Source organism: Rhinopithecus roxellana, chromosome 6, assembly GCF_007565055.1.
Source record: "Rhinopithecus roxellana isolate Shanxi Qingling chromosome 6, ASM756505v1, whole genome shotgun sequence".
NCBI classification, from domain to species: domain Eukaryota; kingdom Metazoa; phylum Chordata; class Mammalia; order Primates; family Cercopithecidae; genus Rhinopithecus; species Rhinopithecus roxellana.
Genome location: NC_044554.1, coordinates 77,074,818 through 77,090,012, shown reverse-complemented (window position 1 = coordinate 77,090,012; position 15,195 = coordinate 77,074,818). Strand labels below are relative to the sequence as shown.

The following is a 15,195-nucleotide window of genomic DNA, read 5'->3' as shown; positions in this document are numbered from 1 at the left end:
ACAGGCGCCTGCCACCTCACCCAGCTGTCTTTTTGTATTTTTTTAGTAGAGACGGGGTTTCACCGTATTAGCCAGGATGGTCTCCATCTCCTGACCTCGTGATCCGCCCGTCTTGGCCTCCCAAAGTGCTGGGATTACAGGCTGGAGCCACCGCACCCGGCCCATTTCAGCTATTTTAAAAAGCTCCTTTTCTTAAGTCCCTGAAAAGTTCTCTTTTCACTCCAGTATTCCACTCCAATATTCTAGTGTACAATTTATACTTGTTTATTTCCTTGTGTTTTTCCATTCCTTCCTCCTCTTCTTTTTTTTTTTTTTTTTTTTTTTTTTTTTTTTTTTTTTTTTTTTTATGAGACGGAGTCTCGCTCTGCGCCCAGGCTGGAGTGCAGTGGCCGGATCTCAGCTCACTGCAAGCTCCGCCTCCGGGGTTTACGCCATTCTCCCGCCTCAGCCTCCCAAATAGCTGGGACTACAGGCGCCCGCCACCTCGCCCGGCTAGTTTTTTGTATTTTTTAGTAGAGACGGGGTTTCACCGTGTTAGCCAGGATGGTCTTGACCTCCTGACCTTGTGATCCACCCGTCTCGGCCTCCCAAAGTGCTGGGATTACAGGCTTGAGCCCCCGCGCCCGGCCTCCTTCCTCCTTTTCTAGAGCAAATCTAATTGCTATTTTCTCTCTGTTCACCACAACTACTACTACCATGATTACTCATTTTTCTTCCACTTTTTAAGAAATTACCTATATTTGGAACAATGTAAGAGATTTCCTCCTTTCTTTCAAAATAGTTATTGTAATACCAGTCATTTGTTCTCTAAAAGTTCCCTAATTAAGTTATAGTTACAAATAATGAGTGCTTATAATTTTTGCCAACTGTCAAAAGGCTTATCCAGTGAAATCTCGATTTTTTTTATTGCTGCCCATCATTCTTCCCACTTGCACCTTTGTGAGATAATGAGACAAGTGAGTGAAAACATTTGGTATACTTTAAAGTACTACATAAAGGTAGATTATTAATTAAGAACAGTTTCATTTGTTTTACTAGCTACACAATAAGTATATTTTTAATAAGTTTTTATTAGCTAGTTTGCTATTCAAATTGTCCTGTGATTCTTTAGTGCTTTCCCAAAACTCTAAGTTTTTGAAATTTGTAATTTGGATTTTCTCAATTTGAGTTAAACTTGTTTAGTTTGAGTATAGTATCAAACACAAAAGTACACATGTTATGTAATAGTAATTACTTTAAAGATTTTTTGTGTGTTCTGTGGTACTGGAGTACAGTACTCTAACTTTATTATCTAATGTGTATGTCACTGTTATAGTAAGGATTTTTAAAATGTTGTTATTGTTTCAATCCCAAGTTAACATAAAAATAGAAGTTACATAGACCAAATTTATGTTTCTTATTTATGTACAGTTATAACTGTTTGCAACTAGTAGGTATCAGTAATAAAAGGAATGTTTATAAACTAGATACTTTGAATGTTTCCGTACTTTTGGTCTTGGCATATGTTAAATGGTTTATTTTAATAACAATGCATTGAATTATTTTCATTTAGGGGATCCAAGAGTACAAAATTTTAAGTAGTAAAAAAGAATTAAAAATAGCAACTGTATATATTTTTAAGTCTTCTAACTTAATGATGCAAAATAAGTACTGTGAGAATTTTAGAATATTTAATTATATGAGTGTTTACGTGAAAAATCAGACTAAATGAAGTTTATGTAGTTGAAATAAAAAGAAAGTCTAGTTTCATGTTGTTAAAGCAGTTTTATTGCATTTTTCAGCATTTAAAATAATTGCTTCTCTTTAATGGATGCCATCATATTTAAATAAAGTTAAATGATTATAACAGAGTTCAAAGAGATATTATTTAAAAAAACAAGAAAGTGATTTGTTTCATAATTTGCTCATTCAGTGGTTTAGTACTAGCTTATTAGATGAAAAAAGAAAAACAAAGATTGCAATTCATATTGGAAAACGTTAAAACTGGTTATTGATTTAGAAACTGTTAATAAATTTCTACTGTATAATAACATTGATAAAGCGAGGAAGTACTAATTGTTGCACAAATCTGAAAAATTATAATGGATGTATTTTAGTAAATATAAATAATATTTATTTATAAATATTTTTAAGCATTTAAGGTTGTCTTTCTAGATACTACAAAAGGTAAATGGTAATAAATCTTGAAATGGAACATCTATTTTGTAAATCTGATTTTACAACTATGAGAAAAGTCTTCAGTTGAGGAGAAGTAAACTGTTGCTAACAGTTACAGAAGAATTTTAAAAACAAAGAAATGGTAATAATTTTAAACCCCAAAGTAGTAAACTTTAAAGAATTGTCTATTGGAATAATTTTTACATCGGCAATTAAACATTTTTAATGTGTATGTTTTTATTTCAAAGGTTGTCTATGCTTGTTAAGGAAATTTAGGAAATAAAAAATTATCTGGCAGTTTTATTTTTAAAAATGAAAATGCTTTTAGTATCATTTTGAGAAGCTCCATTACTTTCAGATTATAAAATGCTATTTGAGGAACAGATTTTCTTTCCCAATATAGAAGATAAAACATTTGGACAAAAAGCATTTATTTCTTACCAAAAATTTTGTGAATTTTAACTGGCATTTTCGATGTGGAACTTCCATGGAGAACAAAATAAAATATTAGGAAATATTAGATTACTCAAGGAAAAAAGACATGTTAACCAAAGAGCTGAAATACGTTGATATGTTTGACATATGTGGATATTAAGTTTGAGAGAGGAAAGAACAACTGTGTGCAGAATCCTGACTTAGACTATTTTTGAAGAAAATAAAAAATCTCATTTTATTTCCAGGTAAAATGAAGTAGAAAAATTTTCCAGCCAGTGACAGAATTAATGGTCTTATGAGGCAAAAAAACTTGTTCATAAATTATTGTATTCTACATTTTTACTAAGGGGGACTTACATAAATCTTGCAGTAGCTGAGAAAATTATTTATTATGATTGTTTATTGAGCACTCCTCCTTTTTCCACCTTTTTATGAGCATTTGCTGCACATTGCACACCAAGGAAGAAATAAGCTTTTATAGGTAGTTTTGTAATAGGTAGTTTTGCTGACCTGTTTTTGGTCTGTGCTGTGTGGTCATGAGGATCTGTAATAATCATAAAGGATTCACCTGGTCCTGCAGCAGCTTTATGTTGCAATTCCCTATTGGATTTTTTTTTAAAACTTGAGACTCAATAAAGATGACAAAAGGAGTTACTGAGAGTAATTGAATCCACCTCAATAAGGAGAATTCTGTCATTTACCATATGTATACAACCAAAGCTAAAGATCTGACTGTTTTTCACTTATGGAGACTGCTAATAGCTCCTAACTGGTGTGTCTAAATAAACTGTCCTGTTCCAGACTGTTTTTCTGTATGCCCCAGGCTGCTCTTTTCTCACCTAGACAGTCTACTTACTGCTTCAGAGCTCAGATTTTGACATCTGAGTCTTTGTTTTTGTCCTTGCTCAGAGTGCAGCCCTTTAACTGCGGTGGGGTCCCATCCTGTGTTTCTGTGATAGCTTTGCTTTCCTCTAATCTGCCTTGTAAATACTGGCTCAGGTTGAGCATTGCCACAGTGCTGTTCTTCTGACTCAGGACACACTTTATGCTCAGTATTTTGTGTTATGCGAATGTAACTTCTATTGATAAAAAAGGCTAGTAAAGTATGACAGTATGCAAATAGTTTTTCCATGTAGCTGTCAATGGCTATCCGCTGTAATCACAATAAAATCCAGACTTCATACTATGGCATATGTGACCCTGGTGATATGACCTCTTGACTACTGCTTTGACCTCACTTTAAGACCACGCTCACCCTAGTTCATTAGACTCTTTCATTCTAACACTTCAGCATACTAAGGCATTCTGCCTTAGGCTCATTGTCCAGTTATTTGGAGTATTTGAGCTGAAATGTGAATAGTGAAACGTACCTTGACTGCCCTTACTCCGGATTGTTGTGTGGCTAGCAGTTTTTCATCATTCACACCTCAGCTTAAACATCTCTTCTTCTAAGAGTTTTTTCCAGACCACCCATCTAAGTACTTTTATCCCCTACTACCCTACTTACTCTTTCCCATCTTATTTTTTTTATTGCATTTTCTGCTATTTAAATTCTCTTGTTTACTTAGTTCCAATATTACATTGTGATCTCTGTTCCCTTATTATATAGTGAGGGCAGAATCTGTCTTTTTTGCTGTTGTATCCCCAGCATCTAAAACAATGTCTGACATATTACAGGTGCTCAACAAGTTTTAGTTGAATGAATGAATAAGTGAGTGAATGATAAAGAAATGTATAACATAGGGTGAGCAAGTTGGTCTTTTCTTGTTTTGTTGAAGAACAGTATAACAACATGATAGTAAACTAGGTTAGGGGATATTTACTTATAATTCCAATATTTAAGTAATTTTCATTTTAGTTTTTTCTATGCATGTATGTTTTCATAGTTGTACTCTATTTAAATGTTTTTGGTATTTTGTTTTTGTTTAGGTAATATTGTCAGACATTTTCCCTAGTTCTCCTAGTAAATACAGTTATTTTAATGGCTACATAATATCACATTGAGTTGATATTCCATCATTTGCTTAATCATTTTTCTAATATGTTAAGAAATTTGTTTCTGAGTTTTGCTGTTACAAATAACACTGCAAGGAATAGCTTAATGAATATAGATAACATTTTTTTCCATTGAACAGAATATATTATAAACATAGAATGACTATATTAAAAGATATTTGTTCTGGTATTTTATAGCATTTAAAAATCTACATCTCATAAATTGTAGAAGAATGTGTATGACTTTGTTTTGGGGCTTACTCTAAGTTAAAATACTTTTCATAATTCATGTAAAAATTGTATGATGCAGACAAATAATAAAATATATTTTTAAAGCTTCAGCTTATTATTTTCACAGATAAGTTTGTAAGCACCCCATATAGCCAGATGCCTTTAGACTCAAAGTAATCTTAGTACAGAGATGTATAAATTCTATGAATAAATAAATTATTATTTTATTAAAATTACCACCTTTAGTAAATAGGGCAGCCATAAAACAAATAAAAGCAAAAGCTGAAGTGGTTTTGTAAGTGACATAATAGAATAGATATTTGGGATTATAAAATGACATTTGAGAGAAATCACAACTTTTCATGATCGGTTTTATCGGTTTTAGTATTATTTGCAATTTGCTTCACTTTTTTTCTTAAAGCTGGAAGAAATTTTTTAGGGCGAAATAATTTGAGTACCTTTGAGAACTAATTTGGAAATGTCTATTAAAAGTATTCTTTAACTTTCATTTCTACATATGGAGAGTTTACCTATTTATACATGTAAGAGGTTACACAAATAAAATATATCCTGAGAAGTTTCTCTTTGGATCTTTTTGAGCTTTTTGAATTATTTGAAGTCAAGTATTTTTTTTTTTAAGGTGTGGATTAATCATGACTTCATTTGCACAGATTGTTAAGTTCTGGGGAAAACAAAATCTATTTTATTATGCATGTATATTCCCTTGCAGCATCTTCTATATAATTTTCTTAAAGAAAGGATTAAGTTCTACTCTTTAGCTATATATGCTGTCCTCTGGATAACATAATGCAAAAGTAGATTTTAAAAATGATCTTTTTGACCTAAGCATTTTGCTAAACCTACACTTAGAGATGGCTCCTTCACTTTTCCAAAACAAAGAAGCTTTGCTTTTCTTTGCCATGTAAAAACTCTTACTAGCATAAGCTATATGTATTTCATTTATTCAGTCAACACATTCACAGCTTACCCTTCTCATATCTTCTGTATGTTTTCTTACTTTTATTTATTCTAATAATTTAATCTGATAACAATATTCACTTAATTCATCAAAAAAAGATTTCTTGAGTGCCTACTATATACAAGCTACTTTTCCAGGTACTAGATATATAGTAGTGACTAGATGAAAATTTTAAAAACTCCTTCCTCATAGAACTTAGGTCTAGTAAACAAGATAAATAAATAATTGTAGGTTAGATAGTGTTAAGTGCTAAGAAGAAGAAACAAAGAAGAGGGTATGTGAAACGTGGGGGCTATTAAAACTTTGGATGGGTTGACCAAGGGAGACTTAACTGTAAAGAAAATTTCTGAAAAAGATTTGAAGTAAGGAAGTGAGCCATTCAGCCACCAGGAGAAGAGAGCAGCCAGGAGAGCAGTAAGACAGTGTGGGTGGGAATGTCGGGTCACAGAGTTATACAGGGAAAGAAGTCGGAGAGCTGATAGAGAGCAGGATTAGGTAACAAATGTTTGTTTGGATTACGTAATTATCTTTCTTTATTCCGTAATTTTTCTGAGATTTATGTTTCTGTTCTTTTTAGCTCTGTACAGAATTACTTACTCTTCTTATAAATTTAATAAGCAGTTTAAAAAATCTGCCATTGTTAACCATTTTTGAGTGATAATAAATATCAATTAATTAGTCAAAGATTTGTGTTTGTGGGAAAACACATGATCTCGTTTTTCTACTTGCCATTTAATTCCATGATTTTTTTTAAATGTAATACCATTGCTTTTTGGGCTGCGGACCTTTATCACTATTCTGATAAATGTGATTACATTTCAGTTGCCGAGTACTGCTTTATGTAATATTCTCCCTGTCATTTTCTAGTTTTTCTTGCAAAATCCTAAATTTCTGCCATGGAAGCAGCATTTTAGATTAATAGCTTTCTTTGGCATCTTTTAAAAAATTGACCCAATTAAAAAAAAAAAAAAAAAAGAACAGACCTAAACTCGAGTAATTACTTTCCTAGGATTTCTTCCAGACTTTTATTTTCTCTGGCTCTCCATTCAAAGTAAGTTATTTGCTTTTATAAAATGGCCAGGAGTCTACACAAGTAAATTAAACCTAATTGTGGGATGTCAGAGGATATTTAACTCAAATGGACTCAAATGAATTGAAGAGTTAGAGTTAGTATTTATAGTATGTTAGAATAGACATTTGAAGTTAAAAGATTTTACTGGTTAACTTCCCCCACTGAATAGTTGTGTAGTTCTTCCTGAACTTCAGTTTCCTTGTCTGTAAATGGGAATCAAATTGCCTACTTCAGAGGCTCACTAATAGATTGTTTCGAGATTATAATTGGATGATATATGTGGACACTCTCAAGAAAGTGACTTAGGGCAATTCAATGTAAGTATTGTTCTGTATTCTATGAGGCCACCTATGTTTAGCTTTTAAAATTTTGTTAAATTTTAATATTCATTGCCTTTTATATGTCTGGATAATTTCCGAAGTTTGATTTTTTTTTTTTTTTTTTTTTTTTTTTTTTTTGGACTGGAGATCCCTTCAGTAGATCTTTTGTGAAACAGTTTCTACAATGTAAATAAACAAGTCTTGGCCTTCACAGTGCCATGGTGATTTTATCTCAGTTGCAGTGACCTCTGGCATGTACCTCAATAAGAATTTGTTTGCCCTCACTTGGATGACAGTTGTCAGCAATTGGAGACAGGCTTGGTCGGAGCTTTTTAGTTTCATTAAACCTTTATTAGAGAGCACCCAGAAGCAGCAGTGCACTACTACCTCACCAATGTTCTGCAGCCTATCTAGGAAATAAAAACTTTAGAGAACCTTTAGCCAAAAGCCTGTGAAGCACTAATTAAGGGGAAATAATTATACCAGCATGTTGGCTCAGCAGTGTGAGGCACCATGAAGCTTTGAGGAGGGGCTCCCACAAGTGCGTATTGCTGCTGAGTATGGAGTATCCAAGGCACCCGTAACAACTTTTGTCTTAAGTTTTTAAAATTTGAAAATCAGGATAGAGCAGTGGTTCCCAGACTTTGTTACACATTAGTCACCTGGGGCTTTTACAAATCTTATGCCCAGGTAATATCTTACACTAATTATAAATTAGAATGTTTGGGGGTTGGAGCCAGGCATCAGTTTTTAAAGATGCACAGATGATACCAATGTGCAGCTAACTTAGGGAACCACAGGAATATGTGGCTCTGACCTTCGTTCTTTTACTACCTATTACTGTTTCTCAGCCTTTAGCATCATTAGTGGGAGTCTGATAATCCTATCACTAAAAATATTTGAAAATAGTAGGTGATGTCCTGTAAGCGGGTTTGTGGTCTACAGTTTTTAAAGAGTATATGCTATTTTACGTAGTCTTATGTTGCTTTGAATTTTGTTTCACTACTGTCACCTTCTAGATATATTTATGTTACTTTTTCCCATTTACATGAATAACTCCTTGACAGCTTTAAATAACATTATGCCTTTGTTATTTAAGACCAGAATAAAATAATGTCTACAGGTATTAACTAGTTAGGAGTTTTGTTTCTTTGTTTCATTTATAATGGCTGTTTTCAGATAAATGGCTGACAGCCAATTTGTTTTTCCAAATCTATTTTTATTTTTCTCCAGTCTAGTAATGAACTAAATTTATGAAATTGGTATGAGTCTAAATAAATCAACTGCTTAACTATATCACAGCCACATTAATATTTACTATTATTAATAGATGATATATATCTGAGACAAAAACTATACCTGTGGCATTACTAACCATGATATCGTATGTGAATAAGCATTTTCCCAAATATCATGGTTTATCAAGTCAGTCTCAATGTAGCCTAATAAAAAAAACTAGAATTTTAAGAGTACAAAGGGGAATTTCTGTGTGGCTTGGTTCATAATGTTGACAAAAGCTGTAAAGTTTTGGCTGTAGATCCTTGAACATTTGCCTAAGACTTGACATAAATTCAGGTGGTCACCATATTATCTTAAAAACACTAGAAAATTACCCAAAGAACACAAAAAGAACAATTTAAAAACAAATTTTATTTTGATTTATTAGAAAATTTGTCTTTCATATTTCATGTGAAATGTGTGTGTGAAAAAAATGCAGAATGTGAATTGATGCTCTGTGAATTTTTTGTTTGTCATTTAAAATTAAAGAATATGACCCTATTGTCTCTGGTGCTATCAGAGTATTATAAATTATGGAAATTACTACAGTGCAAATATTTGGCTTAATTCATAACATTTAGTCATCCAATTTTTGTTCTGAGTCTTTTGCTTTTCTCATTTCACATTTTTGTTTTGTTTTCATCCATCATTTTGTCTTATCATCTTCAATTCTAGAGCAACCTGACAACAATAATGATACTACTGAATTGGGCATCCTTGTCATTCCTGAGATTAGTGTCACAAATGTGGCCGGAGAGAGAACCGGGAATGGGGAAAAAGGCAGAACACTAGGAGAAATTGATGCTCAGCATATACAGGGTGTGCAGGAAACAGCCACAGATCCTAGAACTGAGAGCAAAGGCTTGCCAGAGATCAGGAGGCAAAAATCTGTAAGAAAAATGATGGAGGATGGAATAAACTCACCTGGCAGAGTGCAGTTTTAGCAGAGCACTTTATAGCTGCACTCCAAGGTATCTTAAGGCAAAGGACCACTTATGCATGTTAAGCAGCAGTTGCACAGTCACAAAAATTTTGCATGTAATCTAATCCAAATGCATGAATTATGCACCACATTTCTCAATGACTCTTAATGCTCTTTGGAATGATTATACCTATATTGTCTTTTAGTAAATTGTTATGAAAACTGAGGCAGAAAATTCCTTCTAAAATAGTTTTCTGCTTATGTTTGGAGTTCTAAAATTACTTTTTCAGCTTTGTCTTTTTGCCATCTTTGATATGAAGGGTAACGTGTATAGAATTTTATATTTGAGCTTGTGATATTTATAGTCTAGATTTTTGAATTTGATAAAATAATCTGCAGTATAGAGTGCAACCTTCTAAAAAAGTCTTTAAAGTATTCTAATACCAATTTTTTAAAAGTTCCTTGGTAAAAGCTTTGATTTTATACTGCTTTGCTGTTGAAGGAGAGTTCACCCCTAGTTTTACTGTGATAATATTTCTAATTGTTTCTTATCTTTTGCATGAATAGGAGAATTCTTTCTAAAAACATAATGGAGTATGGTTTATGGCATGCTTGTTGTTTAATACACTATAAGTTACCGTCATTTAATTACAATGAACTATTTTTGACGTTTGACGTTTTTATAATGTTTTGATTTATCCTTTGATTTTCTATAATCTGTTGCTTTATAAAATTATGCTAAAGCTTAATTTATTTAAAGTATAACTGATTTGGTGTTAATCATTTATAAAGATTGCTTAAAATATTTAATGTTAATTAATCTTTGTCATTTCTTTGTTTAGGAAATACAGAATTAACAGGTCAAGAAGAACTGATGGAGATACCTGAAGTTGACGAGGGATTTTATTCCAGGGCTGCGTCTAGTACCAGCCAGTCAGGTTTATCAAACAGTAGTCACAATTGTAGTAACAAGACAAGTATAGGAAAGAACCAGAGACGGTCAGGAGGAAGCAAAACTGGAGGAAAAGAAAAAGAAACTACAGGGGAATCTTGCAAAGATCACTTTGCTCGAAAACAAACTCAGAGAGCCCAAAGTGAGAATCTTGAGCTTCTCTCTTTGAAGAGACTTACTTTAACAACCAGCCAATCCCTACCTAAGCCTAGTAGCCATGGTTTGGCTAAAACCGCAGCGACTGTATTTAGTAAATCCTTTGAACAAGTCAGTGGTGTCACAGTCCCACATAACCTGTCATCTGCTGCTGGTTGTGGGGCTGGGACAGATGCCAATAGGTTTTCAGCTTGTAGTCTTCAAGAAGAAAAGCTTATTTACGTTTCAGAAAGAACTGAACTTCCAATGAAGCATCAATCAGGTCAGCAGAGACCTCCTAGTATTAGCATTACTCTGTCCACAGATTAATTAGTAACGTATTTTTCTCCCATAACGCAGTGAACCTAGAAATACAACTTTGCTTCTTTATGAAAGTACCCTGGGTCTTTCATCCGTGTTCCTGACAGGAGCCCTGATGTCTTAAATTCTGAAGGCTCCCCTGACTTTATGAAGGGAAGATTGTCTAGGTTGCAGTAAGTTGAAATATGGTTTTTTTATTTCTTGGTTAAGATTTTTTCCTCTTGGCTTGAGTCTTTTTTTTTCCCCTTCTTATTTGTTACTGTTGCCCTAAGATTATCAGTGATAATAAATTTTGACAGTTGTCTGATCAAGTTGGTTATGTCTCATGTGAGGTTATGAGGTAGTTTTTCTTGTTTTGGTTTGAGTTTTTAATAGCTCCTATTTTGGTGACTGTGCGTTTGACCTTCAGAGTCAAAGGGAGTCTCCATGTATGGGAACTGTTTTATAGAGGATGGGGCAGAGGCACAACTCCAGGAATTCTCCAGCTCCTGGTCAGGAAGCCAATCTGAAAAACAGGCGTGTGGAAACACAAAAATGATGTGTATGAAAAGCACCTGATGAAAATATTTGTAAGCAGATCATCTTTATGATTAGAACAATTTGCTCAAAGCACTGGAAAATGCCTGGTAACCCACCACCTAGAATATTATATGATTCCAGGGGATGGGTAGAGGCATTTCTGTTGTTATCTCTGAAACATTTTTATATCGGAAATCAGATTGCTAGTAGGTGTGTTGTTTTGAAGTGTTTAATCTGGATTTAGCAGGTGAAGATCCCTTTCGATTATTAAGGTATAATAGGCCATAAAGCTGATTTACCCTACTGCTGGACTTTGGAAATCCTAGTTAGTTTGGACTCCTATAATTCAGAGCATACGTCATTGGAAGACTTCCTGGAAATCAGTGTAAATCTTGCAACACAGCTCTCAAGATACCACTGTGTAATATGGAATTGTTTGTATGCAAATGCATTTTTCATCTATAAAATCTCATGAAAGAAAATAAAGATAGTAAAATATGGACAAAGGACATTTATATAGTAACTAATTTAGAGTTGTTTATGTTTGTGTTCTTAAATTTAAACTACGAAAAAAAAGAAATGTCTTTCTTGTTTGTGAACAGACCTATTTAAAATATCTTAGTATGATATCAAAAGAATAATCAATTTGCCTTCCAACTAAAAATTAAAAATAAAAAAGATGATATGGCAGAAGTTGAAACAAACTTGTATGTATCTGTATGTGACCTCTAGATGGAAATAAAAGTTTGGTGTTTGCTAGCGGTGGTCCTTTTGGCTATCGTTGCAGTTCCCTTGTAAAGTAAGTGTACTTAAGTCATCATTCAGAGAGAGAGAGAGAGCAGGGCTGAGGCTGAGTCAGTTGACTGTTGAGGAAGTCCTAAGGAGCTGTCCGGTTGGCTCTTTCACTGTGAGTACACAGCGGTTTCCTTCTTCCTAGTCCCTCTCTGTGGTCACCAAGAGAGCATGCTAGTGTTTTCCTCTTGTACCTGCTTATGCAGAGCTCAGATATATGAAAAATTTGTATGCTTTGAAGGCCGCCAAAGCATTTATACTCTGAACATAGTTTTGACTGCAACTGCTTTGGCTACCAGTTTAAACCGAATTCTTCAAAAAGCATGCACTCGTTTTCATTCATTAGCCCCGATTACAGTGTGGTTTTTGACATAAATTAATTTGATTTTTTTTTTTTTTTTTTTTTTTTTAGCTCCAGTAACAGAATGGAATAAGATCTATTGCCATAAATTTTAGTTAAGAACTGTAAGGCAATGAGGCAGTGAAACTTGGTATTGTATTAACTTAATAGGAACCCTGTGTACAATTTAAAATATTTGTAAAATGTCACTGTGAATTTACAGATGTCTTTTTGTCATTCTTTACCAATGAATTTCCCCTGTGCATAGTTATTAATAGTGTTGGTATTATTAGAAACTAATTTATAAGATTGGCATTTTAAGGAAGTTGAGGTGCTTAGGAAACATTATAGAATAAGTTTGAGGAAATGTTAGCTGATACAGCTGAGAGATCAGATTTTCATGTTCTACCACTGTAATGGAACCTCATTTGGGTATTCTTCTAGACCTTTGCTAGCTGTGTGGTCTGAGGACCAGTAAGTAGGATTGGCATTATCTGGTATCTTGTTAAAAATGCAGAATTTCAGTGCCACTCTAGGTCTACTAAATTAGAATTTGCATTCTTAACAAGGTCCCTAAGTGATTGTTATGAGAAGAAAGTATCAGAGTGCAAACAAATTACTTGTCTGATATGTGGAACTACCAGTGGTCTCACAGCTCTAGATCAAATGTGTCAGACACTAGATCATTATAATCTTAATTGTTTTTGACAGCTAATTAATTAGTTTAATAATATTGACATATGGCTTCTTAAGTATTTGAATTCTAAGTTGCTAATGATCCTTATTTTTGCAATAAAAAATGTAACACTTTATATTTTTCTTGTTAACTATAAATGGAATCAGAGCTGCAAATACCTGAAATTTTAAGTATGAAAAGGGGTGCCACGCTTTTATATACTGCACAACAAATTTGCATTTGTATATTATTTTTTAAAAATCTCTGAAGGCTTAGTGAAATGGTTCTGATTTTTTGCTTCAAATGATTTGCACTAATTGATTTTCTGGAGAGTGGAGTTATGTTAACAACAAAATTCCTTTATAGTTCCTTTGATACTATTTCAAATAAGGATTACACATTGAAAGTTTTTATAGAAATTATGAAAATTTGATAATCTTAACTATGGTAACAATGACTATTATCCATACTACTTTCTCCCCACTCAACTTTCAAATTTTAAAGTTGGCATAGCTTTTGTAGGTCACTTTCTTATAAAGATGCTGATGGTCACAGACCTCCTAAGTATCCAGAATAATATTTTTATCATGAGAAGGATTCCACACACAATTGGGGTCTTGCACCGCGTATTTCAGAGGATCTGAACAGAAATTGTGGCTCCATTGCACATTTTAAATCTCTATAGATTCTTGAAATCGCCCAACCTCTCACTTTTGAAAACCCAACGGCCTGGAGTATTCTGGTGGCATTGGAGCCAGCACTAGCTTTTTGGAATCCAAGTGGGGAGAGAAACAAAGTAGACTTTTCAAGGGACTGTCCCAGAGTACCCAGGGCAAATGTCTTCCCTTCCCTTCCTGAAGCCACAGGAAAGCACCCTGGAGTCCTTTGTATACCACTATGGAAATTTTTTTTTTTTTTTTTTTTTTTTTTTTTTTTTTTTTTTTTGAGACGGAGTCTCGCTCTGTCGCCCAGGCTGGAGTGCAGTGGCCACTATGGAAATTTTTAAGGCAAACTCTCTAGACTTGAAGAGTTGGAATTCTCAGCATCTAAATGGTGACTGAAGTTTGTTTTGAAAAAGCAATATTTCATTGCCCTTTTCAACTGTGAAGCAACTGCTGAGCAAATATTACTCATTTTTTTAAAAAAAGTTGAATTAAAGGGAAATATATTTTTAAAACCAAAATAGATCAAAATGATCCCAGTTTTAAGGGATTTTGCCTGTTTTGGAAAAATAAAACTAAAATGTTAAAACTGTTGAATTATGGAGAACAGATGTAGTCTGAGACATAATTTTAAACAAATATTTAAGGCAGTTAATATTTGCGTCTAGGCATAATAAATCTATATTAAAGGGAGGCACATCAAGGAAATATATATATATATTGAATAATGTAACTGAAAAATATTTTTTAAAAACCACTTAAAAGGAAAAATAATTTGATGGGTACTTTAAGCATTGTAGATAGAAATTAATGTATAATAGTGTCTTCCCAGTCTTTGTATGAAAAATTAAAACTCTCTAGTCCTTTAATGAGCATGAATTCACACTTCTAGATTTGTTGCTTAATAAAATTATACTCAGTACTTTGACTTATTCAGATTTATGTTTAATATTGTTAAATTCTTCATCAGAGAGCATAAATATATTGTTTTCTATACTTTGTAACTTGTGCATATCTAAAGAAACTAACAGTGAACATTTTGGGAGATGTTTTTGTGTTTTTTTTATAGTAGAGTTTTAGAGTACATGTGTCTTAATAGGAAGTTTTTACCGTAAACCCAAGATTTTATTTCACGTATTGTTGCTTTCTCTTATATGGAACTTACTGTGTACCTCTTACCTCTACTTCTAATCATTTGGTGATACTAATCTTTTCATAGTAAATATATTTGTTTCTAATTGTATTCCTAGAGTTTACGTTCCTAAAGAATAAACTATGACTTTGGATATTTTTATGTGTTCCCTACCTTCTTAAGGCTATGGAAATAAACTGGAGTTTAGTTTTTTGAATTTTTGTATATTTGCATAAATGTTCTCCATATGCAGTACTTTATACCACAAGTGTTGCCT

General features: G+C 33.2%; 1 protein-coding gene across 5 annotated transcripts in view; it reads left to right on the top strand.

Moving 5' to 3' along the window:
* The window catches only part of FAM126A (family with sequence similarity 126 member A), a 73,309-nt gene extending 60,641 nt beyond the window's left edge, over nt 1–12,668 (top strand). For 2 of the 5 annotated variants that reach the window (XM_030932752.1, XM_030932755.1), the window contains exon 10: nt 10,232–12,075. In XM_030932752.1, coding sequence (XP_030788612.1) covers nt 10,232–10,806 — 575 coding nt within the window. In that variant the 3' untranslated portion in view covers nt 10,807–12,075. Of the gene's footprint in view, nt 1–9,142; nt 9,900–10,231 lie in introns of those variants that run through there. The other 3 variants (XM_030932754.1, XM_030932751.1, XM_030932753.1) reach the window with 3 other exon arrangements.
* The last annotated feature ends 2,527 nt before the right edge of the window (nt 12,669–15,195 follow it).